Here is a 24,163-nt window from a genome sequence, read left to right on the forward strand (position 1 = left end):
ACTTTCAGGTCCTCTCCTTTACACACTCTTACTACAGTTGAAAAACGTGTAAACCATATCTTCTGATGACACTAACAGTCTTCTACTCACAGCCCTGGAGTGGAAATATTAATAAGAAAAAAAGTCAGTTGATGAGTAGTTTCTGTTGTGAAGCGTCTTCTAATAACTGTACCGTCTAGTATTCTATGGACTTACTCTAGTCCTTAAGATTCACCGCCTTCAACATGTTCACTAACACAGCTCATGTGAAGGGCGGGGTTAGTCTTACTATTTACATTCACCATTGAAGTAAAAGTGTTTGTTATGTTTGAAGTCCCAAAGTGTGAAAAGTCCTGCAAACCTTAGCATTTTCAGGAAGCTTACGGATCAGATCAAAGGTTCCGACCATGATAGTAGGAAAATTTATTTGCTAAATGTTATAGTCTTGAGGGACTTGCATCAGTACAACAAGACAACAGTAAGAGCCTGCAGGACTTCTTATTGTGGTGAGAACCTGAACAAAAGGTTAATGAACAATATAAACATGTAGTGACTGAAGAACACCACTACTTTATGATTTCCGAGGTGCACATCTTCCCTGTACCATGCTGGAAACTGGTCAGTAATGGGAGTGATCAAAAAACTGTCCTAAAATTTGATAGTTTTATTAAACCAAGCCACCAGGGAAGGAGGCCAGACAGTTGCCTAAGCAGCTAAAAACAACAGCAAGGAGGTGGCTCTCCCAGTTATCAAGAAACACTGAGAACTTGACTCAAATTTATCATAATAACATGATAAAACTGCACAAATATTTTTCATTTATTTACTCATTAAAATATCCCTCTCATATATAAAAGCATCTTCAAAACTTAAATGTATACCTTGTGACACCTTTGAGGCTACAATGGGTTTGGCAAGACGTCCACAGCGAACAAAGGAAGATCACTCTTCTCGAACAGTGATATGTGAACCGTGCTACAATATCCTGCGGTGTGTTCTCTTAGTACTCTAGGCTTACTTAAGTCCTCTGATCAGAAGTCATACTTCACCATGGTTATTTATCACTATATGGGAAGCAGCTTGAAAATACGGCATATTTACAGCAGAAACTTAACATTGGCGCGATAATTTACACATACATGCGACACAGTTTATTAATTATCAATCCATAAAACTTAAAATGTTGGAAACGCCTGCACTGAAACAGCCGACGCAAAGTAATGCAAGTAGTTCTAGATTTGAAAACATAACCCAATGCTTCATTTGCTAAGAAAAGTGAGGAGAGGCCAGAACTGCACCTTGCCAACATACATTTCAAGTCTGCAGTCAGTCTACATACAATGGCATACATGCATCAAGGGCAGTATGAAGCTTCATTCAAAGTAGGAAACAAAGACAATGGAGGAGAGGCAGAAGCAGGAGAAGGACTGCCTCAAGGACATGAGGTCGTTGCCCAATGTAAGCATAACGGCAGTGTTCAAGGCACTTTGTATGACAGGCATGGAAGACACAGCATTAAATATATTTATGTACAAAACAGAAATAACTTCACGGCACAAAAGCAGCTCAGAATTGCTTGCTTTCTTCATTTTGGAGTTCTACAAGAGAATTAGTCTTTTTTTTCATTTCAAACAAGTCAAGAATGCAGTAGTAGTGTTTCTAATCCAATGAAGTCAGGCAGGACGGGATCACAGAGATATGCCTAAGAGCTTGACTAGGATTAAGACAGACAGACGTTCTTGGCTTATGACGGCACTGACTAGATACAGAACACCGAGTGGACAGGACTTTACACGTCAGCTTGAAGAAGGCAGTGTTTAGGGAACAGAGATTCTAGTTTTAAGTCCTCAACCTGTGACCTACAGTATCAAACAGTTGCATCACAATTACAATACAAATCAGTTTCAGTATGTACTTCTGTCTACACAAGGAGTCACCTCATCCACTGGTCTATCAAGAATCACATGGCCAGAATCTTTTGCTGCATATTGCTGCTTACAAAGTTGTTAGCACCGACTAACTAGGGAAGTACTAGACCGTAACTTGCACGAATTCCACCGAGCGTATAAAACCTGAGCCCTGGCTGAGGTGAGGTGGCAAGAAAGGCACCATTTAAGAGACCACAGAGAGACTCCAACAAATCACCACCACCACTACAACCATCACCAGTGAGTCTGTGAAAGGAGATGGCCGAAACCCCAGCAGCAGAATGAGCAGACTCAACCTGTCTTGAAGGCTACTTCTTCTCACCTGTGATGCAGACGGTGGCACTGGTCGTGTCCATGCCCAAGAGGTTGACCGCAGTGCATGAGTAGACACCCTCATCATCTGGGCCAAGAAAAGGACTAATGATGAGATAGTGAATAAAAAAAGATAGAAAAATTCATTATAATATCAGATATGTATAGTGAAAAAGGAAGTTTTAAAAGGCGATTGCTGAGTGGCAGAAGGAGGTTAAGTATCTATTTCTGCCAGGTGATATAATTACCAATAGAACATGAGTTTTCTGATAGAATTTACTGTAATATTTAATTTCATACCTTAGCTCTGTTTTCCATTGTAGCTTTTCCTGATCTGAGTACTAACTGTAGTGACATGTACAAACTAACAAACACCTCATTCATCTAAATTCCGAGGTAAGGCTAACGTCAACACACAGTGAAGACCCACCCACCTGGGAACACATGGGGAATGATGAGCCTACAGACGCCGTTTCTGTAGACTATCTGGTAATCTGGTCCGTTCTGCAGGATATCCCCGCCCTTGGCCCATGTGACCTGCACCGGGGGGTCGGCCTGCACCACGCACTCCAGCCGCAGCGCCTCGCCGGCCGCCACGGATAGATCTCGCAGCGGCTACGTGGTGAAGGATAAGAAGATTAGCAGTGTTTTCTAAGCATGGATTCAGCACCAAGTAAGAGTAATATAAAACAATGTTCCTGTAAATTATGAGCAAAACAACACAAAGAAATTAAAATCAAGATACTGTCAGAACTCTTCAGCACTATATCCTGTAAAATACTCTGAAAAAATATGTGAAACCCTAAAATAAAATGTATCTGAAGCTTGAGTGAAGTATTAGCAGGATTTCTTCAGCTGTTTGGATGGCTTGGGGATTGTTTTAGCAGATGGAGGCTAGTTGTCTAGAATAAGATAAGACGATTGTGAAATTTTCATCATTTGAAAAATAAAAGTTTCAGCGTTCCTGTGAATTTACTGTGTATCAGACGTGTTTCACCTTCCTGATATGCAATGCACAAAAAAATAATTACAAAGCCTCATTCTTAATAGCATTGGAACAACTTAATGGTATTGTCTGTAAAAACATATAAAGGTTTAAAATGATGCTCTTGAATCAAATAAGTGCAGCATGATATAACATGATGTGCAGCAGTTGCTTCTATTGGGTGAGTGCATCATACTGCTGCAGGGAAAGCTTCTCCTTGTCACTTTCCCATTACAGTGACTGGCAACAAGACTGAACTCTACAATCAATGCTAAACAGTCAGTAAAGTTAAATACTGACAGCAAATTAGGTATAAAGAAGCTCAGCAGTCTCTCTCAAGAGTGAAGATACACTAGTAATGTTTTCCTTTATGAAAACTTACACAATCCTTGCTCTATATAAGATTTCAAAACTAATTTATCAGCCACACTGCATCCCTGGAATCTCAAAGTGTTTAATGCAATGGCAGCAGAATTGTAAGGAGAGAAGTTTTAGATACTCTTGTACAAGTAAAAATTCTCCAGAACTAATTTTGAATCATGTGTTTGTAATGATACCTCAAGAGGCTCCCGTCCTTCATCGTCATGTTGTAATAACACACACACCTAAACCTGAGCACTTTTGTTTATATATCTCTGTCTCATCCTCTTACAAAATGTTTTGAAGCTTAAATGTCATTCAGTCACAACATAAATGTTTCTTTATGGATTTCTTCAAGATACAAACTTAATATAATCAAAAAGGCTCATGCATTCTCAATTAGTGTTTCTGTCCAACACACACACACACACGCACACACGAACCATTCAAGTATGAGTCACTTAAGACAGCACAATATTTCGCAAAACTTCAAGCAGGAACATTACCCAAGACTCTCCTGACTATAGAAAGAAGGTGCATGGAGTAGAATCTCAAGGCAGGACGCTTGATTCGAAACCAGACAATATATATCCAAATAATTAACAGTATATATCCATTAATTTAAGCATCTGTATAAAAAAGGAAATAGCTTTTGGTTATGAAGAGATAGTTAATTAAAATACATATGATAAGACAAATACAAAGTGTCATCGTAGACGTAAACTGTGCCAATGAGGAGGTCTTAACCCAGTAGCAGCGACGGGCCAAATTTGTGGCTTTACCGTGTAGCAGCGACGGGCCAAATTTGTGCCATGATATAAACCCCCCAAAATAGATGATCCATAATCTGATCAGAAATGCTTTTATATATATGAAATGGTTTGTGTGAGGGATGATTTTTTCTCATTTTTTTCGCTTGGGGGGACCATTAAGAAACATGATCCCCGCTGCTACCGGGTTAAGAATGGTGCGGCAAGCTATACACGATGAGAGCTGCCTGAGAGACCTTTCTGGAGGGAAGGAGGGAAGGACGGCACCGTCTAACACAATACTCCTCAGCGACTTACCGTGATGTACTGAGGTGGCCGGGTGGGCTGTGTAAGGGGGCCAGAGCAAGGTGTGGAGGGCGTGGAGGGGGGTGTGGCGCTGAGGGGGGACCCAAGTACTGTGGGGGATGATGCAGAGATGCCTTGGGTGAGTGAGGTGAGGGGGACACAACACCTTAAGCCTCCCTCTGATGACACCGTTCCCTTGTGCTGGACGAACTCATGGAAGGCGCAACCACACAAATGTAATACAGTTATCCCTCAAATAGTACAGTTTCCAATAGTACGGTTTTGGTTTTATACGGATTGTCATAGAAGATCGTTTTAGGATTTTTAAATATCCTGCTTGTCTGGAAATTTAAAAATCCTAAAAAAATCTTCTATGAAAATCCACGTAAAACCAAAACCGAACTATTGGAAACCGTACTATTTGAGGGATGACTGCAATGTGAACCAAGTCAATGTAATAAAAATTCAAGACCCGGTAGAATGGTAGGTGTCAGAGCTTTTGTGGTGCGATTAATCTCATAACTGTATTTTGCCTTATTTTTTTTTTTTATTATTATTATTATTATTTTTTTACAGCAGAGGAGTCAGTTCAAAGGCATAAAAAAAGGTGACAAATGTTAAAAAAAAAAGCCCGCTACTCACTGCTCCTAAAAAGAGTTAGAGGAGTGGCTGAAAGATAGGTCAAATTATCATACCCAGCCACACAGTATTTTCCGCTTTCCGACTCCCAGCTATCGCAAACAAACACCAATGAGAAATGCTTTTATCGATAACTTTAACTGGAATCTCGTTATCTGTGCGGGTAGGAGAGTTTTGGGCCCTGGAACTGATAAATGAGATGTTTTGACTACGATGATATGGTAACGCTGCCGTGGACTTTCACAAGGGAACGCTGCCAACAAGGAAAGGTTAAGCCACACATTTAAAAGCGTCATGAGCTTAGCATATTTCTTGTGATATTTAATTTTTAGTGAGGCAGTTATTATTATTTAGCTTTCTTTATGATTAAGGGCAAGATATCAAGGTTACGGAACAGAATCATTTCAAACAAAGACGACTCACAAAATCATTGAACATAATCTTCCGAGACAACAACAATAACACGAAGGAAACGTTTGCAGGTCAAGCTTATGTACATGAAGGACTTTAAATACTCATGCGGTTTTAGTAACATGGACTGAAATTAAATAGGAAGTCTAAACCACAAGCTACATATTCAAATACTATGTGCAACTCTAGCGACAATCATTTTAAACTTTGATATAATTACGGATCTGCAAAGTTTTCCTCTACAAATAAATAAACACACACACACACACACACACACACACACACACACACACACACACACAAACAAAAACAAAACAGCACAACATATCACACACACACACAAACAAAAACAAAACAGCACAACATATCACACACACACACACACAAACAAACAAATTAACAAACTCGCACAACAGAGGATCAGACCAACACAGGATAACCCGAAGCCCAAATGCATGAAGGCAGCACACACACCATGCAGCACACCAGGGACAGTGGATGTTAGGGTTACTCTAACACACACACACACACAAGGGGACACAGGGAGGGAAGGACATCAGGCGTGCAGGAGAGTGTGGCCATCAGTACCTCCCAGGGCAGTGGTGGAGTAGAGAGCGTCAGCCGGGGCCCCTTGAGGAAGAGACTTGGGTTGGACGGCCGCACCAGGAACCAGAGGGATAAATCTCTTTGGACCCGAATGAATACTGGGACTTGGATCTGAGTTCTTAGCTGGACTTGGGTGATCAGACTCCACCTCACTATCTGAGTATGGGTCGCCGGAGATGGGGCGGAACTGGGCTTGTTTCTTGGGGATAAACTCTGGAATCATCTTGCCCATGTATTGCTGATACTCACGGTCTGTTTCTGAGATGTCCGACTGCTGCGACGGCTGGGGCGAGAGGTGGTCAGTGCCAGAGCCCAGAACGGAGGAGTCTTTGGGTGCGGCGTCATTGAGGGTTGGGTCCCGGCCGTGGGGTGTTTCCAGGTGGTGGACATGACCGTTGGCCTTGGATGGCTGTGTCCCTGATTTCTTTGAAGCGTCGGTTTTCTCGTGTATGATGGGGATCGGGATGTCCGAGCTGTGGTCTCCGTTCATCTGACTTTTCTTGTCAACTTTCTTAGCCTCTCCGGGCAGGACCACCCCAAACTCATAGCCAAAGTCATATTTGAAGTAGATAAGACCTGTGTCCGGATCAATGTGTTTCGTGCCTAGAGGAGAGAGTGGAATGCAAGGTTTTGGACAAGCATTATCAAGCCATCCTAAAAGTGCCTGACAGTGACTTAGTGTTGCAATGAATCATGTAATACTGAGTGCTGGCCTGCAGTGTGTGGTGGGCTGAGTGCCCACACCCAGCTGGGCAATGTGCCAAATATTGGAAAATATTTAATACCCTTCACATGCACATGCACACCTTTCTCATCAATTTTGTTTTATGTACAGCAGTTGATAAAAGCTTAAGCTTGGAGGTCATGACAGTGAACAGCAGTGATCACAAACCTTTGCTTCTAATAACCCAGAGTGGTGTTGTATCAAGGTGGTGTATTACAAGACAAACTATTGAGCTGTGACAGAAGGTGAATGTTAATGACACAAGTGATCACTGTTGTTCTCCCAACAATCACCAGCAGCAAGGAAGACTCACCGAACTCTGAGACTCTGGACTCATCTCGGTAAACCTGCGGCTCCTGGATGGAGGCCGACACTTCCTCTGCCGTGGGTGGCTTGGGCGCAGAGTCCGGCGTGGCCGCCTGTGTCTTGAGCTCCTCGGGGAGAGTTGGAGGTTCACCTGCTGGCTCAGCAGGCACTGAGCCCTCCCTGGCAGCAAACACTTCAGTCACCAGCTGCTCAGCAAACTTCTGTGCTTTGTGGCGGAATGTTTGAGTCATGTCCTCAAACTGGTGGCTCACGACCTCTGGGGAGAGAAAAGCCAAGACCAGTTAGGATCTTGTGCTTTGATATGTTTGTCACTGCTAATGATGGTACTCCTGCATAAAAGTGTCTGATCATGATCTCCCAGTATCAATCAAGGTGAGGTGAGGGAGCAAACACACTCAGGAAAGAAGGAAATATCACACTCTGAGGGAGGCAGCACAACAGGGTGCAGACACATTCACACAAATAGAATTCATATATATCTAAATCACATTTCATGCAAATATAAAAGCATCCCTGACTGTACGTCAAAACACAACACTTACTCTGTGCAGACTTGACATATTTCTTATCGATGTCTCCTTGCTGGAACTCTGTCTCGGTCTCTGTGTCGGTGGTCACTGGTCCCACGGGGCGGCCGGCCTCCTGCTCATCCTCCAGGTCAAATGGCTTGAACTCTACCTTGGGGAATCTTGGAATGGAGTATTCCTCCAAGGACTCTCTTCGCTCTCTTCTGGGAAGGTCTGAGAGGTCCATGACTGGCCTTGGAGGACCCTCAAACTGTGGCGGCTGCTGGTCAAACTTGGAGGGCGGGGAAGGACCCCTGCCGGAGGACTCGTCCCGGTGCCTGCCCATCTCCGGGGTGGGCGGGGCAACGCGGCGGTAGGCATGCCCCTCCCCCTCACTGTCAGGAGGCACCCACTTGGGGGCGATGGGAGAGTCGTAGTCACTCTCGTAGTCACTGCCTCTGAACTCTCCCTTTAGGAACTTCCTGGGCTGAGGAGGAGGAGGCCCTCGGGTGCGCTTTGGTCTGCCTGGCTCCGGCTCGTAAGGGAAAGGTTCAAGTTTGGGGAAGGGCTTGGCTTTGCCGGTGTCTGTGTCTGTCTTGTCCTGCTCAGACTCTGAGACAAAATCATACACATCTTTGATATCAATGTCAATCTCAAAGGTTTTCTTGGATTCAATTTTCTTCTTGATCATCTTGATGTGCACGTCCTCCTCCTCCTGACGGGTCTGCCTGGCCTTGGGCGGGGCGTAGCCAATCTCCGGCTGGGGGCCCGGCTCAGGCAGGGGAGGGGTGGGGGTCCGGGGTGGAGGGGGGGGTGGCTCCTGTTGCCTGATGGCGGGGGCTTTAGGCACCACCCTCTTGGTCGTGGGCAAGGGCTTTTCTGTGAGTTTTGGTATGAAGACCTCCGGTGATGGCTCCCTGGCCACTGGCATGGGCCTCTCAATGGGCTTAATGGTGGGGCGCAGAGGACCATCGCCTGTGGGGGGAGGAACCTCAAACTGTGTTGGGGGTGTGGGGGTGCGCTCCTTGCTCCTGGAGGGGCGCCTGTCCGAGGGTGGGGGTGGCCTGACGGGGGTGTATTCCGGGTCCTCAACATCACTGTCTGCTGGCTTCCACTTGGGACGCATTCTGGCCTCAAAGTCACTATCATAATCGCTCTCTCTGAACTCGCCTTTTACAAATTTCTTAGGCTTTGGAGGCGGTGGGGCTCGGTCCCTCTTTGACCTGGGTGGCTCTGGCTCAAATGGGAATGGCTCTAGCTTCAGCTCTTTCTCTACTCTCATGGAGACTTTTGGCATGGTCACGGGGGCCGGCTGGGTGACGGGCATGTGTTCGTACTCAGTGAGGGTTGTCTTCTTGATCTCCTTTCTTTCCTTCTTCATGCGCAGCTCCTCCTCCATCTTCATGCTTGTGATGGTCTTCTCTGTTCTCTCAATAACCTTGGTGAAGGGTTTCTCTTGGTAGGTCTGCACTTCTTGCATGGGAGGAGGACGGACCCTCGACTGCACATCCACCTTGTCCACCACATAGTCAGTCCTCTGTTCTATGACTCCAATCTCTGGGGGAGTGCCGGGTGGTGGGAGAGGCGGAGATGGAGCTCTCTCTTCCACATACACGACTTTCTTCACTGCTTTCTTCGCCGTTACAACTTTCTTTGGTGGTTCTTTGGGGACTATAATTTCTGGGCTGGGTTCCCTTATGATCATTGGTGGTGGAGGTGCCTCAACTTTTGGCCGCCACGGTCCGCCGGTCTCAGTGGGAGTGTCAAACTGAGTGGGTGGTGTGGGGGTGCGCTCTCTGGTCTTTGAAGGCGTTCGATCCAAGCGCAAAACTGGCTTTATTTTAGTGTACGACGGGTCTTCGGTGTCACTGTCGGGAGGCTGCCACTTGGGTCTTATCCGGGCTTCGTAATCGCTATCGTAATCGCTCTCTGTGAACTCGCCCTTCCTGAACTTCTTGGGGGTTGGTGGCGGTGCTCCCTTGGGTTTCTTAGGCTTCTCAGGCTCAGGAGTGAAGGGGAAAGGTTCTAACTGTGGGAGAGGCTTCTCTTTGCGTTCCTCCTTCACAACTACCTTGGGCTTTGGCTGGGAGACCTTTGCTTCCTGGGTCTCAGAGGTGGAGGTCGCGCTTCTGCTGTCGGTAAACTTAATAACCCGGGTTGTTTGTTGCATGGTCACAAAGCGCTGGTGATGCTGACTCGAATCGGCTATTTTGGTTATCTTGGTTGATTCCACTCCTACAGCATTGGAAAAGGGGGAAGGCTGCGGCTGTGGCTGTGGTGGTGGTGGCTGTCGCTTAGGTGGTGGAGCGTAGTCTTCCAGTGGGGGAGATCCAGGGGTCAAGACTGGGGAGGGTGACCTTCTGGGGGGAGGCTGAGACTTAAATATCTTTGCTTCCTTTGGCACGATCTTAGGAATCGGCTTCACCACTTCAACCTTTTCTGGAATGATTAGTTCAGGAGACGCTTCTCTTTCCACTTCTGGTTCTGACTCGGGGAAATCTATTTTGGGTCTGGGGGGGCCCTCGAATTCTGGGGGCTGATCAAAGGCGGTCGGGGGTGTGGGCGTCCTGACATGGTGCCGGTGTGCCTTGGGTCTGCCTGCTGGTGCCTGGACTGTCCCGTACATGTGGTCGTCACCGTCACTGTCTGCTGGTTTCCACTTCGGGGGCGGTCGGCCTTCATAATCACTCTCATAGTCGCTTTCATGGAATTCGCCCTTCACAAATTTGGTTGGCTTGGAGGGTGGTGGTCCTCGTGATTTCTTGGGTCTGTCTGGCTCAGGCTTGAAGGGAAAAGGCTTAAGATCGAGCTCCTCTTTCTTCTCCTCTTGCCTCGTGACAGCCATCTTCACCAGTCCCGTTGACTTGAGGGGCTCCACCACGGGAACCTTGGATTGGACATACTCCCTGGGCGCTGGTGCAAAGCTGACTTCTGGTTTCTTCTCAGGCTTAAACTGGGGCTTGGCGACGGGCTGAATCTTCTCTGCAGGCTTTGGCTTCGGTGTGGCCTTGACCTGAGCTGCCTTCGCTCTCTGAGATTCCTGATCAATAATTTCAATTGTCACTTTTGACTTTTCAGACGTGGTGCTCTGGGTGAAGGCTGGTCTGGGGGCTTCCTTGGCTGGCTTGATGACTCTTGTGACGTGGTGTGTTTTCTCAACCTTGGGGACAACTTTTACTTTCTGTTCTACTCTCTGTTCCTGCTTGAAGGTTTGCTTCTTGGGCGGCTGAGGAGTCACATTCACACTTGATGTTTCATAAACTTCCACTTTCTTGTCTGACATTACTTCCACATGGGTTTCACTTTGGAACTCAACCTTCTTCTGAGTCCTGGTGTTGTCGGACGTCACATCACTCTCGTCCCGCATGGAGTAGAAGGTGTCTTCGGAGAAAGGTCCTGATCCAGGTTTTCCATGAGATTCTTTCCTAAACTCTTCAAATTTTGGTTTCTTCTCCTGCTGTGGTGGGGGAGCCGCCCTGGTCTTCGGGTGCTCGCCTCCTCGCCTCTCCTCACGGGTTTCTTCTGACCTGGTAGTATACATCTGGAAGGCAAGAAGCACCCATCCACTGAGTCTCTGTTCCACCACCTCTCCATCGCGTCACTATGGGGCCTTAGCAGTAACATACAGATTCAAGAACTTATCAAACCTTAGTAAAATCAGTGCTTGTTATTTGGTCAAAGATGTCAAAACTAATTTAGTAATAAAAATCATTCTGCAATCTCTCAAGATATTTAAAGCTAATTTAGTAAAAAAATTATCTCAGTTCACTAATACAAGACTTTATAATAATCAGTCAGTTACCAAGATGCTATTTATAGAGAGCAACATTCTCCTATAGTTTACCAAAAGGACTTCATCAACGGTACTTACGGCGCTGAGATCCGCCACTCAGGCTTCAGTCTCGTCAAAATGTGTCAGGTGGAAAGAACCAAAAGGCTGAACAAACAGAAGGTGCTCACAGGGCACAGGAGGGCTCATAACGCAAGATCAATCCAGGGTGTGCATGTTAGTCTTAGTAGGTTGTTAGTTCACCAGGGAAGCTGACCCATGAGAAAATCACACATTTTTGTTTACTGGGACAAAACAAACTTACTTAAAATCTCACGTTTGGATCAATTGCAGTTTAGCAGGGAAATGACCATAGTTTTTTAACCTGTCCAGAAAGAAAATGGCATTAGAACAAAATTTTGGAGTGGAAGGCGCTTATGTCCAATATGCAGGAACTGAACATCATGCAGAAATGCATGCAAGCCACTGTGAACTGGAAAATGTTAAATACAAAGAAGGCTATTGAGATGTAACCCCGGGTTAAACATCATTAGTGATATCGACATCTAACGCAGCTAACAATGACTGAGACTACTCTATTGCCAACAGACGCTATGAGGCGTTGGTGAATCAGCTTTACGAACCTGAGAAGATTTACTCTCTGATGACTTGCATGAACTGGAGAATTGTGAGGTCTGGCCTACAGGAGGGGAGGGGGTAGGGAAGGGGAAGGAGCCAGGGGTCAAGCCATTGCTGGCAGGAAAGCCAGAGCCCATCGGGAAAGATGAAGTGTCCATACTGCCGACCTGAGAGCTTGAAAAGCTCTTGGATTCACTTGTGAAGGATGACGACACAAATGATTCAGTCTTGGCAAAGGATGAGCTGGATGTGAAGCTGGAGCTCATGGACTGTCCGGTCTTTGCAGTGCGGCGGGGCAGCGTTCCCTCGGTGTCGGCAGCGTAGCCGCTCTCCTCCTGCTCCTGGACAACCATCTGAGTGCTCTCCATCTTCTTCTTTGCCTTGGGAGACGTGGGTTTGGCCCGGGTGGTGCTGGAGCTTGACGTCTTCTCTACGGAACTGAATTCTTGAACAACTGGGATGTTTGTGACCACGGCCATGCTTGGCGGAGCAGCGGGTGCAGGAGCGGGAGCCTGGACTGGAGCAAATGCTGTAGGAGCCATGGGTCTTACAACGGCAGGTACAGCTCGCACTGGGGAGGGAGACGGTACCCTGACGGGGGAGGCTGTGACCCCGTGTGGCATGGGAGGTGGGCCACCCACATCAAACATCTTCTTCATTGATCTCACTCCTCTTTCTTGTGTCTCAATCACCTGGACTTGTGACTCAGAGGTGACCTCCCTGACCTCCTTCTTGGTGACTGTCTCAGAGGAGTCGGTTGTCAGGAGCGGAGCCGGTGGTTCAGGCTGCAGCACCATCACAGGGGCAGGGGGTTCTCTGACTGGCTGAGGGGCTGCTACAGGAGCTGGAGGCGCTGCGACGGGGGTTGTGATTGGTGCGGGCTTAGAGGCAACGGTCTGCACCTTTTGTTGGGAGGTCGACTGGGCTATCCTGATGGGCTTGTGCTCGGGCAAAATTTCTGAGGCCAAGGTTTTCAACTCGTGCACTGCTGGTCTGCTTTGAGGAACTTTAGATATTTTGCTCTCCAGGACAGGGGTTGACTCCCTTGAGGTGGGGAAATCAGAATATTCAATATCTGAGAAGCTGACACACATTGGCTGAACCTCAAAGGGTAGAGGAGGACCCAGTGTTGAGGGTGCAGGCGGTGACGCTTGCTTGGGCCTCCGTGTCCTGCCCTTCTTCATCTTGATGTTGAGAGGTTTGTACCCAGTGGCCTCGCTGTCACTCATGTACATCCTAGAAAAGCCTGACTTTGAATCATAGTCACTCTCATACTCACTCTCAGTGAATGAGCCGGGAATGAACTTTTTAGGCATGGGAGGTGGTGGACCTCTTGGCTTCTTCTCCCTCTCTGGAGAAGTTTTGAAGGGGAAGGGCTCCAGGGGGGGCAGCGGGATGACCGGGGCCGGCACACTCTCTACCACGGGAGGCGGCGGAGCAGCCACTGGCTTGATTATCGGTTTGGGTTTGACGGGAATATGAACTGTGGGTGTGTAGGTCTGCTTCATTATTTGTTTCTTTTCTGTTTGAGTCACTTGTTTTGAAATCTGTTGTGTCTCTTTTTTACTGGTCTGCAGCACTGACTCTGTGATGGTTGACGTGATGGGCGTCTGCTGCGAGGGCGGCGGCCAGGACTTCCTCTTCTCCTTCAGTGTCACGCTGCTGGTCCAGTACACTGCCGGGGCCTCGAAGGACGAGGGGGGAAGAGTTACGGGCTCTGTGACGCGGGGCCGTTCAGCGGACAGGGAGCGTGTCTTGACGGTGACCGCCTCCTCTTGGGGGCCGGGCGGCCAGGCCGGGGTTTTCTTCTGAACATTGAACGACTTAGTCACAAAGCTGCTGCTGACCTTACTCTCAACCTTCTTGGTGGTGCTGACGTGCTCCTCCACCTTCCGGGTGACAGACTGTTGCTGCGTCTGGGCCACGATGGGTTGAGGTGCTGGCAGGGCCATGTCAAAGGGTGGCGGCGGTGGGGCGGGGGACGCCATCACTGGGCTTGGCCTGGCCACTGGGGCTTGTACCGGCCTGAACTTAGGAATAGGTCTGGGCACAACAGGCTCTGCTATTGTCTCGTACACGGGCTCCGGCTCTGGGACAGGTTCGGGTTCTGGTATGGTCTCGTATACCGGAGCAGGTTCAGGTTTGAGCTCAATCACTGGCTCTGGCTCTGCCATGAGTTCATACACTGGCTCTGGCTCGGGAACAGCCTCGTACACAGGTTCAGGTTCTGGCTCTGGAATAACCTCATACACTGGCTCAGGCTCTGGCTGCAGCTCAAACACTGGCTCGGGCTGCTGCTGCACTGCAGAGACTTGGCTCACTTGGGAGCGCTGGCTCACAGACATTACTTGTGTTCTCGTCTCAAAGGAAGAGGACACAGACATCTGCTGTGTTTTCCCAAGCTCTGGTCTGGGAGGTGTTGGCGCTGGTGCCACTGTTTCCTGCACCTTGGGCTTCATGGGAACAGGCCTAATAACATCCTTCTCTTCGGTCTCTCCAGCTGATGCCAAAAACTTTTCAACAATCTTTGCCTTTTTCTTTGGCACAAATGCTGGCTTTGGTTTGGGGTTTTCCTTTGCAGCCACAGCCATGGGTTTTGTTTCTGGTTTAACAATTTCAGGCCTCAAAGAGTCAATGACTGGCGGCTTGTCAAAGGCAGAGGGCGGCAGAGGCTCTTGGCCGGCCGAGTGGGAGCGCGGGACTCGCTCGGGAACCTCAAACTTGATCTTCTTGAATTGGAAGCGGTGCTCAGTGTCAAAGTCACTGTCGTACTCGCTGTCCGTGAAGGTGCCGGGAACGAACTTGGTCGGCATCGGTGGCGGCAAACTCCTTGGGCGTTCCCGCTTGGGCTTCTCCTCAACGGTGAAGGGGAACGGCTCCAGCTGTGGGAAGATTTCTACGGCAGGTTTTTCTTCCGTCACAGGTTCAGCGTCCCTGGTTGGAGTGGTGGGTACCGGGGTGGACGGCTGCTTGGGGCTGGGGAACATGCGGATGCCCCCGGGGATTTCATCTGGGGACATCGGGACAATATTTTCTTCCAGTCTCTTGGCAATCTGAATCACAGACTCTCGTTTCTTCTTTGGCTTCCTGGACTCCCTTCCATCGTCCTTCTCTGGTGGCTTGGGCGGCCTCACTGCCTCGTCACCGCTGGGGAGCTCGGAGTACAGAGGCTCCGGCATGACGAGGGGCTGGAGCTTGGGCTGGGGCTGAGGTGTTGTCTTCATCTCCACATTTGTTACATTTGATACATACATGGTTTTCATTTCACTCTTCATGGACGAGAACGCTTGTGACGACACCTTCTGGGAATAGAACTCCTCCTTCCTGGTCTGCTCTGGCTCTGGCGAGGGGGTCGGCTCTGCTGGTTCGGGTGGAGGGATATACTCGATAACCTGCTCAGTCTCAGGAACAAAGTACTGCATGAGGTCATCAACCACAACAGGTTCTGCTCGGACTTCGATCATTGGCTCTGGCTCAGGCACTGGCTCCTGAATCTCCGAGACGAGCGGCTCAACAACGGAGTCCACCACCTGCGTTATGGCCGTGGTGGCTCCCTGCACTTCCTCGGCTGGAGGGCTCATCACTCCGCCCGTCGTGTACACCTTGGTCTCCACCACAGAATAACTTGTTTTCGACAGGGACTTCTTAGACTCAATAAAGTTTGTTTCAATCGTGCTGGTCTCTGTTTTCTCCTCCTTTACTGTTTGTGGCTCAGCCGGAGGAGGCTCTTCGACAGGCACAATGGGCTGGGGGGTGGGGACTCTGGGGGGCTCAGGGGTGGGCTCTGGAGTGGGGATCTTGGGGGGTTCAGGGGTAGGAATCCTTGGAGGCTCTGGGGAGGGCGGAGGCTCAGACTCTACTTCAGGGACCGGAGACAAAACCTTCGGGGGCTTCTCGAAGGTGGGGGCAGGCATGCGCTGGTATTCCTCCATTAGCTGAAGCTCTGACTCCAGGAAGGCCGGCTCAGGCTCAGGCTCAGGGGCAGGCGTCTCCTCTACTGTGATTTGTGGCTCCTCTTGCATGGGCTCTGGCTCTGCAATGATGCCGTACTCTGGTGCTGGCTCTGGGTGGAGGTCAACATCCATCACCTCGGCAACCTGAGGGGTCCTGGTGACTTGCCGGGGCGGTGGGTGGCTGATGAACGCCTCCTCCTCGGTCACGGTTGAGAAGGATTCAATGATGGAGGACACATTGTTGGAGGTTATTTCCACGCTCGTGTCGATCTTTGGAACGTTCTTGGAGTCTGATGGTGGAGGCGGCCATATCTTTGCTAACTTTCCAATAGGCTGTCTGACCTCAGCCTCCTCTTTAGCTATGGGCCCTGAGGGAGGGGGCGGCTGGGGGGTTTCTACAGGAGCCTTTTGGATCTTTAACGGGGAGGCGATCGGGGGAGCCTCGACCGCTACTTCCTCTATATTTCGCTTTATAGTTTTCACATGGCCTTCCTCCTGAGATTCGATATTCCTCTGTACAGCAAGATGAGAAAGGAAAGTGACAGTTCCCACCACCTCAGGAAGCTTAAGGAAAGATTAGCATTGCAATAAAATGTGGATGTGGCGTCAAAGTTGCCAGATTGTCGTACTCAGCCTCTTCTATTTATCGACTTCCGACCCAAAAACTGTCTCGTGGACCCCAATAAGGATACACACTTATAATTATCGTTAAAATAGTTAATTCCTGATGTTTCTTGGCAATGGTTAGGCGTCAGAAACTGGTAGATCGTCACCTTCGTAAACAAACCGTCTAAGTCATTATTTTCTACTTTACAGGAAATCAGAAAAGAACCGTCATAATCTCATTTGACTTAAGATTTAGGCGGAAATGAAAAGGCAAATTCTAGGACACTCAAACCCTGAATGGCGAAGGCAACTATACAAGAATGGGCGTCACGTGATGAAAAATTGATGTACACAAAAACCAGGAAATCACCGAAAAATGACTTAGGCGATTATTTTATATGGGTGACGAAACACTATGGTCTGAGTACAACAATCTGGCAACAGTGTGTGGCGTGTATCCATCCCCTCACCCTGAAGCCAAGCATTCTGGCAGTACCGCAGGCATTCCCAGTGTGGCTGAGGGGTGTGTGCAATATAAAAATTCATTCATTGGTGTGATGGAAAGCCAGTGTGACAAAAGGCCGAGTGCAGTGGAAAAATGTGGTATATAAATATGTGCAGATGCCGAGGGTTAATTCTGGAGTTGTTACTTTCCTAGCAGTTTGAGCCACAGGGCAGCCACATAACAGACACGTGGAACACTCAACACAGCAGCTCCATCAACTGAATAACACTGACTCATTATGAACAAGAAAAACTAGTGAATATGTACATAAAGAAACAAATCTTAACCCGGTAGCAGCAGGGATCATGTTTCTTAATGGTCCCTCCAAGCAAGAAAAATGAGAAAAAAATCACCCCTCACACAAACCATTTCATAATATATATCAAAGCATTTGTGATCAGATTATGTATCATCTATTTTGGGGGGTTTATATCATGGCACAAATCTGGCCCATCGCTGCTACTGGGTTAATAAATGTCAAATATCAAGTATTATTATGTGGCATTCACTGTGCTTGAAGGATTCCCATGAACTCTACAAGAAATTTAATGCTCTTTGCACTAGTATTCATGGAGCAAAAAGGTAAAAATATTAAAAACCAATCATGTCTGCTGAAGAATATAAAAAGATATGAGAAAATTCACATGTTGCAATAATGCTGAATTGTGCTGAAGATGCTGGTGCAAAACTTAGACAACCAGCCAAAACCACCTGGTACAATGTTCAAAATAAAAACCTGCACCAAAAACACGAAATGAATTGTTTTAGAAGGAATACAATTTAGTTAACCCGGTAGCAGTGGGGACCATGTTTCTTAATGGTCCCTCTAAGCAAGAAAAATGAGAAAAAATCACCCCTCACACAAACCATTTCATAATATATATCGATGCATTTGTGATCAGTTTATGCATCATCTATTTTTTTGGGGTTTATATTATGGCACAAATTTGGCCCGTCACTGCTACACGGTAAAGCCACAAATTTGGCCCGTCGCTGCTACACGGTAAAGCCACAAATTTGGCCCGTCACTGCTACACGGTAAAGCCACAAATTTGGCCTGTCGCTGCTACACGGTAAAGCCACAAATTTGGCCCATCGCTGCTACCGGGTTAAATGCATCCTGTCTCACAAAGTTCTGTTCTAGTCTATCCCTCATCACCTTCACTGTGTCACCATTTTCACTCCATTTTCTTCTGCAGTGTCCTTCACCATACCCTGTCACCACCCTTCAAGCCTCTCCGACCCGCCTCACCCGGGCATCACTCCTGAGTCCACCATTATAACCTTGTGTATTCTTTATAAACATACCACCTTGCCACAACGTATTTCCTCTATTTGCATGTCATATGTCTTGTGTACAATCCAGAGAGCAATGTGTAGGTAATATCTGGGCTGCCTCTGAACAACGCAATGCTTTCCTAATGAAACCTCACAGCTTCCACCCTGACAGGAAAGAAGAAGAGAGGAAATGCATGTAGGTACAATAACATGTCATTCTTTGTACGTAACCACCTCAGATTAAAAAATTATAGTCATCTCCCTTCACTGACACATCAACATTAAGGACAACACACCAGTCAACTGCTACTCTAGAGAGGTGAGCAACATGATGTGGTAAGGAGTCTCTGTACAAGCTGTCTGGATGCTACACGTAATACAGTGCTATGTACTATTAGGTGGACAAAAGCAGCCTAGGTTACTACATACAACTAGCACAAGAGGGAGGAGAGGTATTCCTGTGCTGTACTCTGTCTCGTCATGCAAGTAGACTGACAAATCTCGTTACATGTCTCTTGTCTCCTTGTCTGTCACTGATGTCCATGTAGTTCGTGAGTTCTGTACACACTATAGTTCTGTGTTCATAGAAACATTCAGAAACTTCTGCAGAACACATCCGTCACCATGATATATTCCAGGCCATTAGATCTACGAGAAACCATCCACTAAAACTGACAACTCTGAAATATACGAGTTTCATGGTTGACTTGATGGCCATTTTGGTTGTCTTCCAGCAGCACCAAGATGACACATGCCAGTGATCTAACAAACCTATGTACAACTATTGCATTAGTTCTGATGGAATTCATCTTTTAATTTGCCTCTTCAAACTGCAACTAACTAGAAGCCTGTGGGTACTCCATCCCTTATGGGGGTCATCTACTGCCATGACATACAGTCCTGCTGCAGCTTGACTCACAGCTACTCAAACAAACACAAATGTGGAAGGAGAAGAGAGAAGGAGAGCTGTGGAGGATGGGGAACATGTCCCTTAGTGGAGCTGTTTTTAAAGGGGCTGGAAAAAAATTAAGAGCCACTGCCATGGAGCCATATGGAAAAAAGAAAGAGAATGAACAGTGAAGGGTAAGAGAGGCTGTGTGATGGTACATGGCAGAGTGTCAGGACTGTAACACACACAGTCAAGTACCTATATGACTGTTGCATGGGAGAAATGTGTTTTCTGATGAAGACAAATGAAATTATAGTGATGAAGGTAATCAAATAGAAAAGTGAGAAGATAAAAACAATGACAAATAGAAAAAGAAAATGTCAAATGTAAAGGAAGTGTGATGGAGCTCCTCCAGTGAAGGGAGGAGCAGGGGCAGCATGGAGAGGGAAGGAAGAGTAAAGTGTGCAGTGAAGGGACAGAACCAAATGTGTGCCTCTCTTTGAAGGGTGTGAGGGTAAAGATCAGCACAGCGATGAGCCTCAGAGGGACTTGGGAGCACCCTCCTCGGTGGTGCCGCAGGTGTGCTTCCAGGAAGTGTGAATGATCTCACATAAAGACATCATGATAGAGGTCAGTGATGTAAGCAGTGACAATACACAGGCTCCAGAAACCCTGACTGAAATCCCTCACCAAGTACGTCCTCAGGGAACATGGTTGCAAGGAACAGCAAGACCCAGCTCAGGCTGACACCACACCCAGCCAGCCACTGTCCCGCTGCACAGCTGTGATTTTCTCATATTTTCAGAAAGTAAAAACTCCAGAATTTTAAAGATTTACATAATGATAGTTTAGAGGGAGAAGTGTGCCAACTACCTAGTATTTACATATGTACACCGACTGTATATTAACAGTCAAACTTATGTTGCTTGACTGTACATACCATAGCAAGAGTGGAAGTTACAGAACATGGCAACAGACTGTTAAGACAATATATTTACATCAGGAATTTATGTGTTTTGCTACAGGACAATCTCAGGTCCCATCATTGAGTCTGAGCCGGATCATTGAGAACAGTTCCTCACCCGCCGTGCTGGACCCACCACGTGATGCACTCTCCCCTTCCCTTCCTTTGGCGGCCACACGGGAGGCGAGGAACCATTACCCTTCATCACCTCTTCAATGCCATGTGATGAAATTCTGATGCATCGCACATTTTCTGAATTTCATGCCAATCAGAGTTGCCATGTTCCCCTCCCACTGGTTCACCCTCCTGCCCCTGGTGTGTTCGAGTCCCCCAGAGAGACACATACCTTGGCCTCATCAGTGATCTCCGTGAAGGCAATCTTGTGTGTGGTGGGCGCCTTGTCCATGATGAGTGGCGTCACCATCACGTCCGCCAGGGACTCGGCCCGGCCGGCGGCGTTGGTGGCCTTCACACCGTAGCGGCCGGAGTCTGTTGGCTCGGCTGAGGGGGAGGAGGGAGGCAGTGAGTGCTGACATCATCAACAACTATGCAGTATTTAGCACCGTCACCATTACATCTCAGGTGCACATATCCAAGCAGGTATATCTAGTATTGGCAGGATGAAAACTTGCTGCTACAGGACCTCCACGTAAAAAAAGAAAAAAAGAAAAGTCCCGTGTCCCACCTTGCGGGATGATGAGGAGGTGCCTGGTGCCCTCCGACCTGAGGGTGATGTGATCGCTGGGCTGCAGGGGCTGGCCGTCCTTGCTCCAGGTGATGGTGGGCGAGGGTGTGCCCGTCACGTCAATCTCCAGGTGCAGCCGCTCGTTGACGCCCACCACCTTGGGCTGAAGACGCTTCGAGATGACGGGAGGGAACTGGGTCTCTGCGGGGCAAAGATGAAGTTTTTTACACTGAGGAAGTAATATGTTTTTTTGTTTTTGTTTTTGTTTGTACAGCAAAGGAAGTATAACTCAAGAGGGGACAAAAAAAAAAAAAAAAAAAAAAAAAAAGATAAGCTGCATAATACCTTAAGTCACATTTTTGTTGTTTTGGTCAAATAGATAAATAAACATAAAGAAAAAATAAATAAACTATCTTTACTCATAACATTAACCCCTTGACTGTGGATTTCCTACCAGAAGACATCACCAAGCTACAGGAATGGAACAAAAAGTGGCTGCTACAATTCAATAAAGAAAAATATAAAGTCATGCACCTTAGGGAGGGAAACCCAGCACACAAATACCATATAGGAAGCACTCCACTATCCACCACAGAGGCAGAGAAAGACCTGGGAGTATGTTACCAGGCTACCAGTGAAGGCCAAATCCGTGCCAATCGCAGCGGACGGGTTATGTTGTGTTCTTGTCTTGGTCAAATAAGTAAATAAAAATAAATAAAGAAAAAAAAACTCATTCCTCATAACATTAACCCGGTAGCAGCGGGGATCATATTTCTTAATGATCCCTCTAAGCGAGAAAAATGAGAAAAAAATCATCACTCACACAAACAATTTCATAATATATATCAAAGTATTTGTGATCAGTTTATGCATCATCTATTTTGGGGGGGTTTATATCATGGCACAAATTTGACCCGTTGCTGCTACACGGTAAAGCCACAAATTTGGCCCGTCGCTGCTACACGGTAAAGCCACAAATTTGACCCGTCGCTGCTACACGGTAAAGCCACAAATTTGACCCGTCGCTGCTACACGGTAAAGCCACAAATTTCTGTCATTGCTACACGGTAAAGCCACAAATTTGGCCCGTCGCTGCTACATGGTAAAGCCACAAATCTGACCCGTCGCTGCTACACGGTAAAGCCACAAATTTCCGTTATTGCTACACGGTAAAGCCACAAATTTGGCCCATCGCTGCTACTGGGTTAAGATCACCGAGTATGGCCACAAGGAAGGAAAGATTTGAGTACTCACTCTTGACAATGACATCACAGGTGCACTGGGCCGAGCCAGCGTCGTTCTCGAGCAGGCAGGTGTACTGGCCGGCGTGACTCTGCTTCACCTTGGGGATGGTGAGCACCGTCTTGTTGAGCCGTGTGTCCACCGCTGCGTCGCTGCTCAGTGGACCGCCGTTGTGCGTCCACGTCACTGTCGGCTCGGGGTGGCCTGTGGGGTGGAGGGGCGGGATATTCATGGAGGGTGTGGAGGTGGTTATGTAATGTGGTTCAAGGAAAAGACGGAAGTAAAGGAAAACAATGAATAAAAGAATGAAAGAAAGAAGGAACAGAGATAAACAAAAGAATGAAATAAAGGAAAAACAGAATTGACCTCTCGCTCTTTATTTCCTTTCTTGGAGCGGTGTTATGGCGAGGTTTTCTGTTGCTGTTTTTATTTTTTCGCCCTTGAGCTGTCTCCTTGCCTCTCCACCCAGAATTGACCTCTCATTCTTTTTTCTATACCCGCAGCAGTGTTATGGCAAGCTTCTTTGTTGCTACTTTTATTTTTTGCCCTCGAACTAACTCCCTTTCCATAAAAATAAATAAAATAATAGATAAAATTCGCTGTGACGTACCATCGATAACACACTCTAGCACCACTTGGCTGTCCTCCTTGGTTATGACTCCCTGCATGGGCGCCACGAAGCGAGCCGGCGAGGACTTCTTCTTGGCCGCCAGGATCTTCTTCTGCTGCGGCGGCGGAGAGAGCGGCTGAGCAACAATGTCCTTCACGATCTCCTGAGTCACCACCTCGCCCTCCTTCTTGATCAGGCTCATCTGTGGCGGGGGAAGGAAGACAGTGAGGCAGGTTAGGCTAGGTTAGGATAAGTTAGGTTAGGTTAGGTTAGGTACAGACACAAGACAGACAACGAAAAAGATTAATACAGACAGTGGCAGGCGGAAGGAAGGAGACGGTGAGGCAGGTTAGGCTAGGTTAGGTTAAGTTAGGTTAGGTTAGGTTAGGTACAGACACAGACAGACAGCAAAAAAAAGATATACACAGACAGTGGCAGGAGGAAGGAAGGAGACGGTGAGGCAGGTTAGGCTAGGTTAGGATAAGTTAGGTTAGGTTAGGTTAGGTACAGACACAGACAGACAGCAAAAAAAAGATTAATACAGACAGTGGCAGGAGGAAGGAAGGAGACGGTGAGGAAGGTTAGGCTAGGTTAGGATAAGTTAGGTTAGGTTAGGTTAGGTACAGACACAAGACAGACAACGAAAAAAAGATATACACAGACAGTGGCAGGCGGAAGGAAGGAGACGGTGAGGCAGGTCAGGCTAGGTTAGGATAAGTTAGGTTAGGTACAGACACACAGACAGCAAAAAAAGATTAATACAGACAGTGGCAGGAGGAAGGAAGGAGACGGTGAGGCAGGTCAGGCTAGGTTAGGATAAGTTAGGTTAGGTTAGGTTAGGTACAGACACAGACAGACAGCAAAAAAAAGATTAATACAGACAGTGGCAGGAGGAAGGAAGGAGACGGTGAGGCAGGTCAGGCTAGGTTAGGATAAGTTAGGTTAGGTTAGGTTAGGTACAGACACAGACAGACAGCAAAAAAAAGATTAATACAGACAGTGGCAGGAGGAAGGAAGGAGACGATGAGGAAGGTTAGGTTAGGTACAGACACAGACAGACAGTGCAAAAAAGATTAATACGGACAGACAGACAATGAAAAACAAGTGGATAGGCAGAAAGAAAAAGATGTATAAGAAGAAAGGAAAACAAACGAGGCAGAAAGAAAGACAAAAATAAAGAAAAAACAAATG

General features: G+C 47.3%; 1 protein-coding gene across 7 annotated transcripts in view; it reads right to left on the reverse strand.

Moving 5' to 3' along the window:
- Positions 1–628: 628 nt before the first annotated feature.
- LOC126988203 (titin-like) overlaps positions 629–24,163 on the reverse strand; it is a 304,476-nt gene continuing 280,941 nt past the window's right edge. For 4 of the 7 annotated variants that reach the window (XM_050846145.1, XM_050846144.1, XM_050846149.1 and 1 more), the window contains 11 exons: positions 22,973–23,174; positions 22,375–22,566; positions 21,121–21,321; positions 20,782–20,936; positions 12,246–16,706; positions 7,869–11,373; positions 7,313–7,582; positions 6,258–6,878; positions 4,632–4,729; positions 2,654–2,834; positions 629–2,307 (listed from right to left, as the gene is read on the reverse strand). In XM_050846145.1, coding sequence (XP_050702102.1) covers positions 2,216–2,307; positions 2,654–2,834; positions 4,632–4,729; positions 6,258–6,878; positions 7,313–7,582; positions 7,869–11,373; positions 12,246–16,706; positions 20,782–20,936; positions 21,121–21,321; positions 22,375–22,566; positions 22,973–23,174 — 9,978 coding nt within the window. In that variant the 3' untranslated portion in view covers positions 629–2,215. The remainder of the gene's footprint in view (positions 2,308–2,653; positions 2,835–4,631; positions 4,730–6,257; positions 6,879–7,312; positions 7,583–7,868; positions 11,374–12,245; positions 16,707–20,781; positions 20,937–21,120; positions 21,322–22,374; positions 22,567–22,972; positions 23,175–24,163) is intronic. The other 3 variants (XM_050846148.1, XM_050846147.1, XM_050846146.1) reach the window with 3 other exon arrangements.

This window comes from Eriocheir sinensis, chromosome 68 (genome assembly GCF_024679095.1).
Source record: "Eriocheir sinensis breed Jianghai 21 chromosome 68, ASM2467909v1, whole genome shotgun sequence".
NCBI lineage: Eukaryota > Metazoa > Arthropoda > Malacostraca > Decapoda > Varunidae > Eriocheir > Eriocheir sinensis.